Raw genomic sequence first — 17,386 nt, forward strand, 5'->3', positions numbered from 1 at the left:
TTTAACACATTTCACCATCAGGTCAACAACCTGTTTTAGTCATTAGCAAACGAGTAGACCATAAACTGCGTTTTATTATTGTTACCTCTTTGGTTTCCAGATCCCTAGCTGTTGGTACCAAGTCCGGCTACAAGTTTTTCTCCTTTCATCAGTGGACAAATTGGAACAAATCTATGAATGTAGTAGTTTTTTGTAGTAATTTAATGTCAGCCTTCATAAGCTTGTGTAGACATGCAAATCATATCTAGAATGGCTGCTTTTACCTCTGGCATGATACGAGTCGATTGAAGGGGCTGATAATGTCTTTTTGCTCTCTCTGGAGGTCAGAGATATCAGGGGGTACAAACAGTTTGAAAAATGTGAGACCTTGAAAATGATTCACACGGATCGTTCTGTTCCTGGATGCTGATGGGCAACGTTCCAATGGAACATTCCAGCTGTGCTAAAATAGTGTCTTTAGAGGCCAGCTAGTGAGCTAAATTTAGATGTCAGTAAACAATTATATCTTATAGTGTAAGGATGGCTCTACAATTTACTTGATAAAACTTTAAATGAAAATGATTGCATTATATTTCCATTATTGTAATACTGGTTTTATAAAGGGAGTCAGCACTCAAGTGCATGCACACTTTGTGCCTGCCTTTTAACGGTCCTAATCTTTGGCTGAGTTCAGAATAAAGCCTGTTTTCCTGTCTGTTATTGTTTAATCTTCAAATAGTAAGAAAGCCGGATGTAGACATTTCAAAATATCCAGGGATTTCTTATTTTTTCCTATGTCCCTGAAGACCACATGTTCTCAAACGAGAGCCTTCACAAACCTCCAAGGAGGACGCAGGATGGCTTACAAGTACCTAAATTAATAAAGTTATAGATATATTTTAATATACATTAAATATATATATTTAATATAAACTAAAAAATATATAATAATAATAATAATTAGTATTCTACTTAATATAATAATAACTTTTTGTTACTGCAGAACATCTTCAATATTATTTCATCACAAAGTGAATCTTGGTTAATTAAATGAAGAAATCAATACTCTCAGTTTCTGTAAAAATAGTAAAAAAAATAAATAATCAAAATCAAAGCAGCTTAATTACAGCAGAAATACTGAAACTTAGTAGCTTCTATTATAGGGGAAGCCTGAATATATAAATGAGGAGCCGTTGAGTTAAAACGGTTGAGAATCTTCACTGTCGTCTATTCTAAATGTTTGCATGAGTGTGGTACAGAAGACATGTTTTGTATTCTCATGTATTGTTGTGCTCAGCTGACACAGAAGATGTGTGCATCGTGGAGAGATTGTTCTCCAGCAGCCTCGTCGCTATTGTCAGCCTTAAGGCACCTAGGAAGCTGAAAGTCTGTCACTTCAAGAAAGGGACTGAGATATGCAACTACAGCTACTCAAACACTATACTGGCTGTAAAACTGAACAGACAGGTGAGTCAGTAAGCATCCGTTTCCTGTGACACATGTTTATAGTATTGTGTTTTATTACAAGTGATGAGGCTGTATGAGAATGTTGCAATCTTGCTTTATTTCCACAGAGACTGATAGTGTGTTTAGAGGAGTCACTCTATATCCACAACATTAGGGATATGAAAGTACTACATACCATTCGAGAGACCCCTCCGAATCCTTCCGGTGGGTACCGCTGCTTGCCATCAGTGCATCATTGTTAGTGTGATGTTTTTTCCAGACTGTATTGGGGAAGTGCATGTAGTAGCTTCTTCTTTCAGGAAAGATCTTGTGCTATATTTATGTTTGGGGTACTGACTCGTTACTAATGGCCTTGCTGACAGACAGATGTTTGTGATTATTAATATATGTCACTAAACATTTATAGGACTATGTGCCCTGTCAATCAGTAATGACAACTGTTACTTTGGCCTATCCGGGAAGTGCAACAATTGGAGAGGTACAAGTTTTTTGACACGGTCAATCTGGTAAGTAGTATTTAGTTTCAATGTTTGCCATAGTTATGGCTTTAAGGTATTGTGTTAAACAGGGCTGGTCACTATGTCTGTGTGTATGATATTCTTCCCAGAGGGCAGCTAACATGATACCTGCCCACGATAGTCCACTAGCAAGCTCTGGCGTTCGATGCAAGCGGCACTAAATTGGCCACAGCATCTGAGAAGGTAGAGCGCTGTGTGTGTGTGTGTGTGTGTGTGTGAGAGACTCATTCAGACTATAATACAGTGGCTACAGTTGTTTGGTTGATATAGAAAATGAATTATAGCTCCAATTCTTCAATTTTTTATGACATTTTCTTACTTGTATGCACTGTCTTTCAAATGTTTGGGGTTGAAACTTTGTTTTGTTTATGAAAGGATTTTCTTATGCTCACAAAGGCTGCATTTATTGAATTTAAAAAGCAGTAACATTTTACAAAGTTATTAGAATTTAAAATATATTTTTTTGTGTGTGTGTAATTTTTTCCTGTTTAAAACTGAAGTTTTAGCATCATTACTCAAGTCTTCAGAGTCACCTGATTCTTCAGAAATCATTCTGATATACTGATTTAGTGCTTAAGAAGCATTTCTTACTGTTATTAATGCTAAAAACAGTTGTGCTGCTTAATATTCTTGTGGATACATTTGTGGATACATTTTAGGGTTTTTTGTTTCTTTGATGAATAGAAAATGCAAAAAAAACCTGCATTGTTTGAAAAAGTCTGCAACATTATAAATATCTCTACTGTCACTTTTGAGCAATTTAATGTGTCCTTGATTAATAAAGTAGTATTTTGTTTTGATTGGAAGTGTTTGCATACTGACCTTCAAGATTAAAAGTGCTTTAAAAATAGATCAAGAATTGCTTCCTAAAAAGTTACATTTTTGAAACCCTTTTTTTCTTGGTATTATTTAGGGCACTGTAATCCGGAGTTTTCTCCATTCCAGAGGGCCAAAAGCTCTTTGAGTTCCGGAGGGGAGTAAAGAGGTAGTAAACTTTATTACTGTATTGATACCAAAACACCAAGAATTATAATATGCACACAGAGTGAAAAATGCATTGATTTGATTATCCCTCGACAGATGTGTGAGCATCTGTTCCCTCGCCTTCAGTATGGAGGGACTCTATCTGTCTGCCTCAAGCAACACGGAGACGGTGCATATTTTTAAGCTGGAGACCCAGAGAGAGAAGTCAGTGTAATGATGCCCACTGAAATAAGTGGTTTTCAGACCTTCTTCTCACATTTCAAATACAAAATGCTGTGGATTTGTTCTTTTTTTTGTTGTTGTTTGTTTGAGTAAGATAAAACCTCCTTCTGATAACAGATCTGCAAGCTGCACATAAAACAGAACATAGACATAACTTTCTATTTCAGGTTTTTATTTATTTTGCAAACAACTTGTGTTTTTCCATCTTAGGCCCCAAGAGGAGCCCACTACTTGGACAGGATACTTTGGAAAAGTACTGATGGCCTCCACAACATACCTGCCCGCACATGTAACAGAGATGTTCACTCAAGGAAGGGCATTTGCTACAGTCAGACTGCCCTTTTCAGGTCATAAGAACATCTGCGCTCTGGCCATGTGAGAAACCATTCAAGCTAGAGACTGTAGCTGCTATCAGGATAGATGTGTCTCTGATTATCTTGCTTGTGATTGGTTTCTAGAATCCAGAAGATCCCACGCCTGCTGGTGGCTGCAGCAGATGGCTATCTTTACCTGTACAATCTGGACCCACAGGAGGGGGGAGAGTGCACACTAATGAAACAGCATAAGTGAGATCCAGTGTTACCAAGCTAAAACGATCCATCAGAATACTAGTCTATACACTTACCTTAAAGTTTGGGGTTGTTAAGGGGTTGTATTTTGAAATGCTCATAAAGGTTGTGTATATATAAATATATATGAATATATTTTAAAATGCAATTCATTCCTGCGATGGCAAAGTAATTTATTCCTGTGAAATATCAAAGCGGGATGCTTCAGAAATCGTTCTAGTATGTTGATTTGTTTGGAAACATTCTTATCGATATTGAAAACAGTTTATCAGGGTTTTTTTTCAGGATTCTTTGATGAATAGAAAGTTTAAAAGAAAAGCATTCATTTGAAATAGAAATCTTTTGTAACATAAATGGCTTTACTGTCACTTCTGATCAAAGCTGGTTATTGAGTATCCTGTATAATTTACTGTGAACCTAAAACAGGTTTTAATGTGTTGTGCTGGAACTCATTGGTTGTGATTTTAGCATTTTTTGCTTTTTTCTCTTTTTTTTTTTCTTTTTTTTTTGTTTTGTTTACCGTATTTTCCAGACTATAAGTCACACTTTTTTTCATAGTTTGGCTGGTCCTGCGACTTATAGTCAGGTGCGACTTATTTATCAAAATTAATTTGACATGAAATGAGAGAAATGAACCAATAGAAAACATTACCGTCTACAGCCGCCAGAGGGCGCTCTGTTACTCAGTTCTCCTGTAGTCTACACTAAAGACACAGAGCGCCCTCTCGCGGCTGTAGACGGTAATGTTTTCTATTGGTTCTTGGTTCTAAATAAATGGGACTTATAGTCCAGTGCAACTTATATGTTTTTTTTCCTCGTCATGACGTATTTTTGGACTCATGCAACTTATACTCGGGTGCGACTTATAGTCAGAAAAATACGGTAGTTTAAATTTAGCTTGTTTTGTTTGTTTGTGTACAGTAAAAACAGCATTTTTATTTAAGGATTGCATTAAAGCGTTTGTATTGTATTGTATTTAATTCCTCGTGTAAATGTGTTTCGTCTTTTAGGTTAGATGGAAGTGTAGAGCCAGCGAATGAAATCCTTGAGCAAACAGCTCACGACCGGCCGCTTGTGGCACAGACCTACAGTGCTGCTGTTGCCAAAGGTAAGAAGCTTTCATTTTCACTCAAAGTATGAAAGAATGAAAATGTTCAGATGGCCTTGTATGGTTCCACTGGCTCAGGTTACACTGAGGATCAGGGGGCGGTGGGGGGTGCCGGGGTGGAGGAGGACATGAACGCCCTGCACCTGGACGAAGAGAACGAGCAGCCTCCATTAATCCTGGAAACAGACTGAGCTGTCCTGGGCGGAAGATGGAAGCGACTGAGTGACATTGCAGAGGGGGTTTCCTCCTCTGGTGCTGCTATGGACATGTGTGACCTGATAAGAGAAAGGGATTCAAAGAGAGATCATTTTAAAGCGAGCCTAGCTGTAGCCTTATTCTGTCTGTTGTTGCGTATAGATGTTTCCCATCCCCCATCCTTGTGGCTTTATAAAACCTGGTGAATTTTTTTCTTTGCTTTCCTTTTTTTTTAATGCCCAGTTATGTCCTTAATCAGACCAAAATATGAAATCCAAGCTGCAGGTGTCCCGTTTCTTAGCTTTGCATGTACATGTGCCAAGATTAGAAGTTCTAGAAAACCTTAGCTTTCATGTGAATGGTTCTGATGTGTTTGCTGGCCATTTCTCTTCTTGAACTTTGACAAACACTTGTGTGCTTGTGCATTTGTGTCTTTTTTTTTTTTTTTATTGTGATTGAAAGCGAACTGGCTTGCGCCGCCTGCTATACATCTCCACACAACTGTGCAGTGTCTGCGTTGTTGAAGTCCCTTACCACTCATCAACATCTGTGGCTGTGCAATGGCACCAAGATGTGAATGTTGTCCTGTAATAACAATGTATATGATGTGTTAACATGGACGGCCTGGTTATGTTACTGTGTTTATAACAGGCTGAGAGAGTTGTTTTTAGTTTTATCTTGAATGACTGCATCTGTACGCACATATGCTTTTACAGTACTCTTTTAATTAATCCCATGCCACATTATGGGGTAAATGGGCAACGTGGAGAACAAAACTTTAATTTGGTTTTGAATTACCCCTAGTGTCTTCATTTGGCCTGATTTCTTTTGAAGTTTTATTATTTTAAGTTGCAAACACTTAAGTAACCTCAGTTGTAGAACGGACGACTGATGAAGGCGTTTAATGTATTGATTTGAGAGGGAACTAGCCTGTGATGAACGTGGTTTCAAGAGGCAGTTAGTCATCAACTTGTTTCAAGGACATTAGTGTTTTATTCGTAATGAAAGAATGAATGAAGGAAGGAAGGAAGCTGTCTCTTTGATTTATTCTCAATACCAGCAGCTGATGATTGCTCATGAGCCTCATTTTAGGTAGGTCCCTATTTTGGAGGCCTTGTCCTTTGCAAAGAAGAAAATCTGAATATATTTCACCAAAACGTCAATCTTTTAGTAAAAGGTTGCAGAATTTAGCTTACAAATGGGGTGTGTTCTCTTTAAGACATCCCTGTGGTCTGGCAGTCGCACCAGAACAGGTCAAACATTTCATGTGATAACCAGGGTCCTTTTGAATAATGAGAGGACCAGGGTTTATGAATGTAATTAACATATATTTACAAAACGCAAGTGTGTCCAAATAAGCACACAGGTCAAACAGACGGTATAGGCCTTCAGAGATACCGTCTGAATTCTTGGAGCTCTAAAGGATCTTGAGATCATTTGTAGCATGATTGTCTCTTGAGCATGTTTTGATGTTGCATATCAACAAATGTCAAGGTCAGTAATAAAATGACTTCTGTTCTCATCAGCCAGTGAGCCCTAATCCCCCAAGGCCACTTTAATCTGTTTTCTAATGATTTTTGTATAAAATGTAAATTGTTCCATTTAAAGATTAAATAAATCCTCTGTTGAAAATGTCTTGGCGTTTTTTGTTTTGTTTTACCCATCCCATTCCTTCCTTCAGTTTAGAGAGTGGTGTACTGATCTTTTATGTTCATCATAAATATTACATAGAATTGCATTGAAATTATTGAGTTAGCACAGGAAGCATTCATTCAGCATGTTAAACCTCAGCAAGTAATCATGTTTATTTTATTAGTTTCAGTTGCAGTTTATTAACGACTGAATGAAAGGTACCCGCACTGATTAAAGAAAAGCAATCTATGACCAGCATATAAATTCAGGTTTTGGTTCATCCAGAACCAGTTTGCTAATTGCATCATTATAAAATCATTAAACCACTATGTTAATCTAAACATAATCTTGGAAAAAAGTATAGACAACTGCATTAAACAAAAGATGAAAAGGCAAGCAATATGAACTATAGACATTTAGTTCTTATGTCTAGACAATCTTGAGGTCCTTCATTGCAGATTCAAGGGTCTGAAACAGAATTAAGAAAATATTTATAATCATCTTTATGCATTTTTGACTTCTGCTAACAAATTAATAATTAAGAGATGCTCAAAAGTTCAACAAGTACCTTTACATCCCAAATAGTCATGCCTCCGTCCATACCAGTGGTGCAGAATTTGGCACACTGTGCTTTTCCTCCATTAAGAATGGAGATTTGGCTAAGAAGTGAACAAAAAGTTGCATTAACAGATCGTAATGTCTATTGTTGCATTGAGTTAAAATCTGACAGGATTGCTTTAATGCCACAGTGGATCACAAATGGCAAACTTTCCACTTAAAAAGAACGAAACTGACAGACTTCTTGAATATGCCATACCTGATGCTGTTCTTGTGCACAGACTCCAGGACAGCTTCTTTGCTGTCAGTGGTGGCTTTCTTATCCAGGTTCTGGAAGCGTTCTCTGGCTGACATGCCCTTCTGAGCACTCTGTTTGGGTATGTCGAGTTTCCCTCCAAAAGACAAGGCTGCTTTGTTCGAATCATAGACAAACAACACAGGGTAGCAGTCATGGCCCTGAAAAAGATATGAAAATGAGGGGACAATCTAAACAGATTACTTTTGCATCAAGGCCTGACATCTGAAGATACTTACAGCTGCCACTAGGCTGTTCTCAGTAATGAAAGTCACGCACAGAAGAGGCAAGGTTTCTGAAGTCAGACTGGCACAGCTGGCGAGATGAAAGGAAATGATTTGGCAAATATGATTTTGAATGGTTTTCAAAGCAAAGTTTGTGCAGGGCCAGATTTGAAAGGCAATACTCACACAGCAGTCTTTCCTCCCTCAGCCACTGCCACAGTGCTGTCATGGCTGGCCCAGGCCACACGATTGCCGCTGTCCGAGAAACAGACACCGTGTACCCAACCTGCGGTTCCAGTAGATTCGAACATGACCTCTCCAAAGGGCATTTTAGAGCCCCATGCTGTTGGAGCAGGCTTCTCTTCTACTTCCTTTATGTAAGCAGAAAAGATCCTGGATTGGGAATTAACAAATGGGACGTTCACATAACAGTCATATTCATAAAAGAGACATAATAATGCAGGGAAGAGTTAACCTAACCTGCATTTAAAGTCACATGATCCAGCTGCCAAAAGGACGTTGTTGGGGTGCCAGTCCAAACAAAGGATGGTGGAGCGGATGGGCTTCTTAATGTGCTTGCACACCCACCTAGAATTATAAGACAACTTCTTTAAGTATCTTGGATACACCCAATAAAACCAATTGATTCATCTGTGTTATTTGACATTAACGAATGCCAGCTGAAATGATAAAATGTAGCTTATAATACAGTATTGTAAGCTTAGTTCTGGTCCTCAAATTGAGCAAGAGTGTTGGTATAACAGTCAGCACTGGGATTTTTTTTACTAGTATTTCTCTGTAATTTCTGGAGGTTACATTGTTCCGGTTGGTGGTGACAGGTGATGAGTATATTAATAAGTGAGTTGCAGAGTCATTCATTCATATAATTTGTTCAAACCACTGGATGCTTCTCAATTAGAAGGTTGCATATCTTTGTGAGGTGATTCATTCAGGAACGAAACAAGTGACATTTGCTGAATTCAGAACAGCATACTATCATATGTACTACTTTTACCATATCTTTCCACAGCAGAAGTAATAAGAATAGTATGGTAGTATGTGGTTCTGAATCAAAGTCCCTTTCAAGATTTATTTTATATATTCCTGCAGTCTTTGTTCCGAATTCAGCACAGATGAGTGATTCATTAAATCAACTGATTATTTTATTTAATTTTTTAAAAGAAAAAAATAATAATTCCAGCAATTAAATGACAGCTACTGAATTCTGAACAGCATACAGCCATTTTCATACTTTTACCATTTTTGCATGGCAGAAATAATAAGAGCAGTATGCTAGTATGGGGTTCTGAGTACAGCACATATCGAGTCATATTAACTATTAACATAACTGATTGTATTTAAAATAATAATAATTATTATTATTATTTAGTTACTCAACAAGGAGTATGAGTAAGTCATTAAATCATTAATTCAACGGAATCATTTGAAAGCACTGAGTGATTCAGGGATGAAACAAACAAGTGAGTCATAGAATCGTTCATTAAACCGATTCATTCAAAGCTTCATTTAGCACCGCAAACCAACGAATTCATCGGTAAAGAATTCCGCTCTGCCTTTGTTTGTCTATTCTCTCTCCACCAAAGAAAATGGTTCTTGTGACTTGTATTTAAAAAGCTATTCATTATTAACTTCTTGTTCGCTTGTATTAAAGCAATATTCGCGCTGTTGGTCTATCAGCAAGAGTATGAATGCCTAAGATTGGAATGAAATGGTTACTCGATCGTCTCAATGATATCACATCACATGAGTTAATGTGTAACCTGTAATCAAATGACTGAATGTGACGACTAAAGATTCAACGCGGTTGGTGAGTACCAGCATCCTCTGCTGCATTAAACCGGGTTATTTAAAAACAAGAGAGAGCCCATCTGCCTCATAACATAAGTAGATTAACATTTCAGCCAGAAAAGGCTCACTATCCATCCAATATTCCTGTCTGATGCGATGATACTCACCAGTCATTATCCTGCTCAAAATAGCAGACTGAGATCAGACGTGAGCCACTGCCCACTGCAAACTTGTTTTCTTTAGGAGACCATTTCACACAGCGGGCGGCACGGTTGATCCTGAGAATGACCAGGGTGGGCTTCCATGCGTCCCCCTTCAGGGTCCAGACGTATGCATTGCGGTCAGTGCCACAGGTCACGATACGATTGCTCTCTGGGGCCCAGTCAATGCCTGGGTGATAAGGAAATGGCTTGGATGAGATGGCGTTGGTCACATTAATGCTCTGTGGCTGTGTAGGTCAGATGAACCTTCTGGACTTACCAGTAACCTGGCCATTGTGCTCTTTCAGCACATGGATTTTGTTCCAGTTGCTTCCGTCTTTCTTGTAGATATGGACTTCATGGTTATTAGGACACAGTGCAATTTCTAAAGAAAACAGGAATCCGGTGTATAAAATATTCATCACAAGTTTATGGAAAAAAATACCTTGGCTTGATGAGTTGGATAACAGCCTGAATATTTTATTAGCAAGTATTTGTTTATTCAAAGTTTATATGTGCCACTTTCCTATGGCCTCCATAACTCAAATGATAAATAATATCTGTATAACTGTGTGGATTGTTGAGGAAAGGTTGGATTTATGATGGTGGGATATATTTAGTCTGGCGTACAAAAGAGTAGGTGAAAAGTTTCCACTATTATTGAAATGGAGCTTTCGGAGCAATGCAGACCTACCCAAAACAGCTTGGCAACCGCCTGCAACACCCTAATATTATAAGTTTAAGCCTGCAAACATAGTATGTTTCTGAATAGTGTTAAATAAATGGGCCTGTCACAATACCCACACTACTTCGGCGCAGTATTTTTGAGGCTATCAAATATGCATCAAAAAATGTGCTAGTTGCACAGGAAAAGTTTCTAGTGTAAGTTAAATTAATTAGATAATGCATACAATGTGGTAGGAAATGTAAAGTGTTTATTTTATTGGTGCAGAGATAATGTAATTATAATTTCTCAAATGTTGTCAGCTGCATTTTGCAACTTAATTAGAAGCTCCAGAATTAAGTTGTGCATTAGTATAGACTACTGAACATACACTGTAATTTTTAAAGTGCAATCTATCAGAAAATCTGAAAGTATAATTTAAGGTCTGTAAAAGGTTTACTTGCATTTTATGTTCTACATGTAAACTTGAAGTTTACACACTAAGATGAACACTCGGGCCTAATATTGCAAGTATGTCACATAAGCAGCAAGTGGTCTAATGCAAAGGCTACATATGTGGGTATTGGGAACAGGCCAATTTCTATTTCCCGCTAGAGCAGATATGCTCACACATTTTTCATAGGTGAGCTAGAAAACCTTCATGTTTTTAACAGCAGCAGTTAAACCTAAAAGTCATTCTCAGCCTTCTCATTTCCCTGCTGTTTCTCTGTGGTCTGCTGAAGACGCACGGCATCGGCAACAAAGCACCATTCATGGTAAAACAGGAAGTCTGAGGGGAATTAGTCATTACTGTTTCTCTCATCAGCATGGAAAGAAAAGCAGGGCGGCAGCAGTGAAAAGACACAACTTTGACTATGTTTTTGCTCTTTTAAGACAGTTTTTAAACTCTTAAAACATAGTCCTGAATGATTTGGATTTTTGAGAGCACTTCACTTCAAGGCTGAAGGATTCTAACTGGCTTCATAAACCACATAGCCTAAATACAAGTGCACATGTGGCGTGCACGTTTATGTATGTATTTTACATTTCTAGAAGGATATGCAACTTTTCATCCAAAATGTAGTTTTTGTCAGAGCAGTGTAGACATTCAGTATGGGCTCTCAAAGGCCAAATGGGCGTTCACAGCACAATTTAAAACTAGTAAATGTTAAAAGTCACATAATATGAGTAACAAGACCATCTCTGTAAGGAAATGTTAAACATTAGTTTATGAATATCAGTGAACAGTCTCATCAGACTCTCTTGAGAAGAATCCTCAAAATAAATATTAGTTGATCAGATGAGCTTTGGAGACAAATCATTTGTGTATTCAGCAGTGAAGCTCGCACATGATTACAGTCCTAGACACTGGGAACCGCTCCAAAGACGTAAAAGATGCTGCGAGTGTGGGGACTTACGAGTTCGGTCCTTGTTCCAGGCATGGCAGCTGATAGGTTCAAGAAGAAAACTGTGATAAGACATGGCTGCTTTTTCCTGCAAATTAAATTTGAGGTAATTTTGAGATGAAATTGTGAAAATGAGGATTAATCAAACTACTGCAACATGACTGCTTGTTCACTTCCGTAGACATGCTACTAAAATGGAGAAGTTTAGAACTTCCTTTTAAAATTCTTTCCGGGTTTTTGACTTCTCTCAGTTATACTTAAAACAAAAGTCAAACAGCAAAGCCCCCCACCCCCCAACAATGTAATAAATTAAAACCAGACCAGAAAGGAATGTGACAAGCCAGATGCTCCACTTACAAGAAAAACACACAAAACACCTCCACTATCTTTGATAGTTTCCGTTTAAAACATAACGGTTCTCTCTGCTGAGGGAGTTTGCAGCCATGTGAGATAGTAGACCATTTCAAACCTCTCACTACAGCTAAAAAGTCACCGAAACACTGCGACTTGCTTTCTAGTTGTCATTCTCCATGTTAGTGCATGTTAGTCAGGCACAAACACCAGCAAAACCACAGACTGCTTCACATCTGAAAAAAGAAAATCTCCCAAATTCAGATAAGCAAAACCATATGTTTTCCTACTTACCCAGGAAACCGTAAAAATCTGAGAGATGTTGGGGGGGTTGACCAAATCTACAACAGAAGCCCGAGTTCGTGGACTCTGAGCAGTCAACACAAACGCTAGCTTTGCTCTGAATGAACTAAAGTATTTCCCTAGTCGTTTTTCTCTCTAGATATGCACTACTTCCCCTTCCCTGTTAGAAACATATAACCACTTCCTTGTGTGGGCGGCTGTCTGCTGGTTCAACTCCCCTTCACATTCTCTTCTCTTGCATGTTTTTAAACCCTCCGTCTGCAAAGCTGATTTATGGTAACTAGCTTAATGCACTGTAATAATTCACAGGAGCCGTAACATAAAAAAACTGTTCAGTCCAAACCTTGCAATCTGCGGTTGCAATCTAAGAGCTGTGTATATCTAGGACTAGGAGCATATGAAAACCAGTCAATGACAAAGGCATTGAATCAAACAGAAAGAGATGACACTTGCGAATGTTGTGTAGTATACATCATTTATTTCTAGCAGACCATTTACATAAAATTCTCCTTTTAATTTAACACCTCTCCGGTTTCCCCTGGAGACCCAGAACAATTTAATCAACCATCACACACTGCTGGGGTGCCAGCTTTGGCATAGATTTTTTTTTTTTTTATTAAAAAACAAACAAAGAAAACAAAAGATCCTAACCCCTTTTCCCATTAGTGTTTTCCCATTTTTAAAGAGTGTCATACACCAGTACCCACCACTGCTCAGTGCTTTTTTTTTTTTTTTTAATAGTTAAAAACTTTCAGAAGTGTTATCGGAAATCTCCTTGTTAGTCTTCAAGCTGCAGTGCTTGTGCTGTGTCATGCTAGTTCATGTGAGTTTTACATGATCCGCAGGCCTTGGATTGAAGACTCTAAGGTCTGTGGAAAGAATTAAGTAAAGATGGTAAATTCTAGTTAACCAAGGGATAAAACAGAAGCAACTTAAATGGCAAGAAAAGTTTGGAACGATTTAGAAAATATTAAATACAAACCTTGAAATCCCATATGGTCATTGCTCCGTCAATTCCCGTAGTGCAGAATTTGCGACAATCTCTTTTGTCTCCTTCATATATAGACACTTGGCTACAAAGTTCAAAAGAAAAATGATAAATGGTTACGCACAATTTTCATAAAAATGATTAGAATTTATATGCAAAGTTAGAGGTTGGTAAGACTTTAAATATGTTTTAAATAAGTCTCTTATGCTCACAAAGGCTGCGTTTATTTGATCAGTACAGTAAAAAGATAAAATAAAATCACAGTAATACCTTGAAACTTAAAATTATTAATTCTTCTGATGGCAAAGTTTCATTTTCAGCATCATTACTCCACTATTCCGTGCCACATTATCCTTCAGAAATAATTGTAATATGCTGATATGCAGGTTAAGTAACGTTTCTTATTTTGTGCTTTTTAGGATTTTTTGATAAATAGAAAGCTCAAAACCTCCGCATTTATTTTAAATCTTTTGCCACACTGTAATTTTCTGTACTGGAATTTTTTATTAATTGAATTAATTTCTTTTGGAAAAAATTATGTCTTACTGACCACAAAATGTACAATTTGGTAGTATGTATATATATCATTTTCAAATCATTTTTGCCCTACGTGATGCTGTTCTGATGCAGGGTTTCTAGGGTGCTATTGCGGTCCTCAGTGGTGGCCCTCTTGTCCATGTTGCGGAAGCGCTCCATGGCAGAAATGTTGCGCTGGATGCTCTGCTTTGGAATGTCCAGCTTGGAAATGAAGGTCAAGTTTCCACCATCATCAAAACTGAACAGCATAGGGCAGCAATCGTGACCCTGATGGAAAAACCCTCTATATTAAATCCTGAAGAAAGGTAATCACCTCTAAAGTACTGCGCAACAAACAAAAAAAAAGCTCTTACTGCTGCCACAATGTTGTTCTCAGAAACAAAAGTCACACTCAGAAGGGCAAGGAATTCGGTCTTCAACTGGCTTGGCCTGTAAAGCAGAAGTGTGCTTTTAGTCATTAACAAGCATGATGTATTACAAAAAGTCTCTATCAACAAATAACATTTTTTTTTTTCTAAACACACCAACCATTTTCATTACTCACGTTGAGCTTATTGTGGGGTCCACTACAGTGACAGTGCTGTCATGGCTGACCCACGCCAGTTTGTTCCCACTGGCTGAGAAACAGACGCTGTGAACCCATCCTCCGCTTCCTGCCCCGCCAAACTCTGACATCACCTGCCCAAAGGGCATCTTGGACCCCCATGGGGTTGGAGCTGGTTTTTCATCCACCTCCTTGATGTACGCAGAGAATACCCTAAGAAACAAAGATGCAAATATGATTCAGAGCCCTAACAAATCATTCACATTGAGCAAGCTTCAATATGCAGACTCACCTGCATTTGAAGTCACATGACCCAGCTGCCAGAAGCACATTATTTGGATGCCAGTCTAAACTGAGGACAGTTGAACGGATGGGCTTCTTGATGTGTTTACTAACCCACCTAAAATAAATTTTTTTTTTTTTTTAAATACATAATAATAATAATATTATACATTTACACGTATATATATATATATACACGTACACAATCACAGGACCAACATATCAGCTGTGACCTACCAATCATTTTCAGACTCAAAGTAGCAAACAGATATGAGTCGTGCTCCACTCCCCACTGCAAACTTGTTCTCTAGCGGAGACCATTTCACAAACGTGGCAGCGCGGTTGATCCTGAGAATAACAAGGGTGGGTTTCCACAAACCGTCCTTTTGACTCCATACATAAGCATTACGGTCAGCTCCACAGGTCACAATGCGATCACTTTTAGGAGCCCAATCAATGCCTAGAAAACAACAACAAAAACAACGGTAAACTTGCAATTATAACAATGTCTGTGAGGAATTTGACAATGTTTTTTCTAATTTTTACCTGTGATGTGTCCATTGTGCTCTTTTAATTCGTGAGCTTTCACCCACTGATTTCCACTTTTCTTGTATATATGGACCTCATGGTTGTTTGGACTTATAGCAAGTTCTGTAATTGAAAAACAATGCATGAGATGAGGCATTGGTTCAAAAAATGATGACAACATCGATGAATAAATGACAAGGACAAATCTTTCTTACGGGTCCTGTCCCGGTTCCACGCATGGCATGTGATTGGCTCCAACAAAAACTGGTGAAGTGACATTATCTCCAAATAACGTGCACCTCTGCCTGAAAAGAAAGGCAATTATGTTTGATTAATGTGCCACTAATGTTAGAACTTTGATTATACTGATCGGTAGAATTGTGTTTAACAGTTTCGATATGTGCATTTCTTCATTAGCAGAGGGATTATCCAAGGGCTTAAAAATAAGGTATTTAGTACAACAACACTATAATTTCTCAGTTGCCAAGACAAATACATGCAGGGCTTCTCTCACGAGTGTGAGCCCGGTTTTGATTGGTGACAAGCAAAGCTCAATGTTTTGGCTTGTTTATTAACCATTTTACTTGTGGAGAACACATATAGGAACTAAATGATCAACTTTAGTTCGAAACGCATGTTAATTTACATTGCTTCTTTAAGGTTTAATTAATTTTTTTTTTTTTTTATCAAACTCGCAATCGTGGATAATAATGTACTCTGGATTTAGTTGATAAATAGCTTAATTGGTGTCAGAAACAATAGTAAAGAAAAAAAACATCACTGACAAACTGGCAAGCCAGGTCTAATCACATCCATCGGGGTTATGTCCACAAAGAAATCTGCAGTTTTTCGTCCGTAATCATATACAAAAGCAAAAATTTATTTTTCTACAGTCAGAACCAGATGACTGCTGTCAGTTCCCGGTTTTAGGGCGTGGGTGAGGCAGGTCATCATTATCTGATGCCACAGGCTTCTGCTCGCGAGCTGCCCGTCTGCTACATTAGCCGACAGCTAACGCCAAAAACAGATTACATGCCTGGGAAAAATACGCAGAAAGCCGGAAAAGAGACTCCTGGTTTAAAGATAATGCTCTGTAGTACATTATACAACCGTGAACACACTTATATCGCGAGTGCATTCACAGAAATGTTCGCGGTCTGTTAAGATTTGAGGAAAAGGAAGGCCTTGCTCAAGTTGCCGGCTCAGTCCGCTCCCTGCTGTCGGAAAAAGGCATGGCACGGGCCTCACTTAAGTTACCTGAACCGATGCTCCGCTTCTTGAGGAATGTTCGCAAGGATGTTGGCTCTCGGGTGTTCACCTGTTGGACGGACTTGAATTCGCGGACTCTGGACAGTCGACACGAATTCACTCCGGCTGCGCTCTTCTCGCTCCCTGATTTGGGCCTGTCAAGGAATCCAGGAAATGGGACGCAGCTCCGCGCGCATGCGTACGCACGGCAGACGGTGGGCGTGTCCACTCCGTGAGCACTCACCAGCGCAAGTCATTCAGAAGACGCATAAGTGAGGGCTGGCACTGTAGTGAGCAGGCCATGCTTCAAAGGACTGTGCTGCTTCTGATCTTAGGCGGGATAATTGATATTTTATTGTATTATAGCCCTTAAAAGGATAGTTCACCCAAAAATGAGAACACAAATTAAGATATATTTGATGAAATCCGAGAGCATTCAGACCCAACTGCGTTGTTTACATGAAGTGGAAGCAAGCACATGTGTGATAATCTCTCCACAATGGAAGCGGGCTGCTGCAAACGGGATGAGGAGGGAAATAATTGTTGAATAAAGTCATTATTTTCATTTTCTTTGCACTTTCATTTTATTCTCATAGTTTCATAAAATTTTGGCTGAACCACTGATGACACGTGGCCTATTTTACCCATGTCCTTGTTACATTTCTGTACCTGGAAATATTTCAGTAGCATTGCTTTCTATGGAGGGTCTGAAAACTCGGATTTCATCAGAAATATCTTATTTTATGTTCTGAAGATGAGAGGTCTTACGGGTTTG

General features: G+C 38.5%; 2 protein-coding genes and 1 pseudogene across 2 annotated transcripts; 1 reads left to right on the plus strand and 2 right to left on the minus strand.

Annotated features, from left to right (window-relative positions):
* The first annotated feature begins 100 nt into the window (after positions 1–100).
* On the plus strand, positions 101–6,676 carry LOC113091973 (WD repeat domain phosphoinositide-interacting protein 2-like; annotated as a pseudogene).
* A 311-nt stretch (positions 6,677–6,987) lies between these two features.
* LOC113091972 (actin-related protein 2/3 complex subunit 1B-like) lies at positions 6,988–12,627 on the minus strand. The gene is made up of 10 exons (XM_026257657.1): positions 12,476–12,627; positions 11,843–11,918; positions 10,041–10,145; positions 9,728–9,950; positions 8,232–8,339; positions 7,938–8,144; positions 7,767–7,842; positions 7,492–7,688; positions 7,243–7,333; positions 6,988–7,142 (listed from the first exon to the last, which is right to left on the minus strand). The coding sequence occupies exons 2-10, from the start codon at positions 11,904–11,906 to the stop codon at positions 7,104–7,106; spliced, it is 1,110 nt and encodes a 369-aa protein (XP_026113442.1). The 5' UTR covers positions 11,907–11,918; positions 12,476–12,627; the 3' UTR covers positions 6,988–7,103.
* Positions 12,628–13,204: 577 nt separating this feature from the next.
* LOC113091974 (actin-related protein 2/3 complex subunit 1A) lies at positions 13,205–16,784 on the minus strand. Its single transcript, XM_026257659.1, has 10 exons — positions 16,621–16,784; positions 15,579–15,668; positions 15,382–15,486; positions 15,073–15,295; positions 14,846–14,953; positions 14,554–14,766; positions 14,363–14,438; positions 14,083–14,276; positions 13,467–13,557; positions 13,205–13,353 (listed from the first exon to the last, which is right to left on the minus strand). The coding sequence occupies exons 2-10, from the start codon at positions 15,640–15,642 to the stop codon at positions 13,315–13,317; spliced, it is 1,113 nt and encodes a 370-aa protein (XP_026113444.1). The 5' UTR covers positions 15,643–15,668; positions 16,621–16,784; the 3' UTR covers positions 13,205–13,314.
* Positions 16,785–17,386: the final 602 nt, after the last annotated feature.

The sequence above is a fragment of the Carassius auratus genome, unplaced genomic scaffold (assembly GCF_003368295.1).
Source record: "Carassius auratus strain Wakin unplaced genomic scaffold, ASM336829v1 scaf_tig00214413, whole genome shotgun sequence".
Lineage (NCBI taxonomy): Eukaryota > Metazoa > Chordata > Actinopteri > Cypriniformes > Cyprinidae > Carassius > Carassius auratus.

Excerpts from the sequence above, each read along its gene's own strand:
- LOC113091972 (XM_026257657.1), bottom strand. The coding sequence starts at position 11,906 with ATGTCTTATCACAGTTTTCTTCTTGAACCTATCAGCTGCCATGCCTGG. Across the intron at positions 8,340-9,727 it reads TTTGAGCAGGATAATGACTG|GTGGGTGTGCAAGCACATTA; the intron begins GTGAGTATCATC and ends TTATAATTCTAG. Across the intron at positions 7,143-7,242 it reads TGACTATTTGGGATGTAAAG|ACCCTTGAATCTGCAATGAA; the intron begins GTACTTGTTGAA and ends ATTCTGTTTCAG.
- LOC113091974 (XM_026257659.1), bottom strand. The coding sequence starts at position 15,642 with ATGTCACTTCACCAGTTTTTGTTGGAGCCAATCACATGCCATGCGTGG. Across the intron at positions 14,767-14,845 it reads TCATGTGACTTCAAATGCAG|GGTATTCTCTGCGTACATCA; the intron begins GTGAGTCTGCAT and ends TTTGTTTCTTAG. Across the intron at positions 14,439-14,553 it reads GACCCCACAATAAGCTCAAC|GCCAAGCCAGTTGAAGACCG; the intron begins GTGAGTAATGAA and ends TCTGCTTTACAG.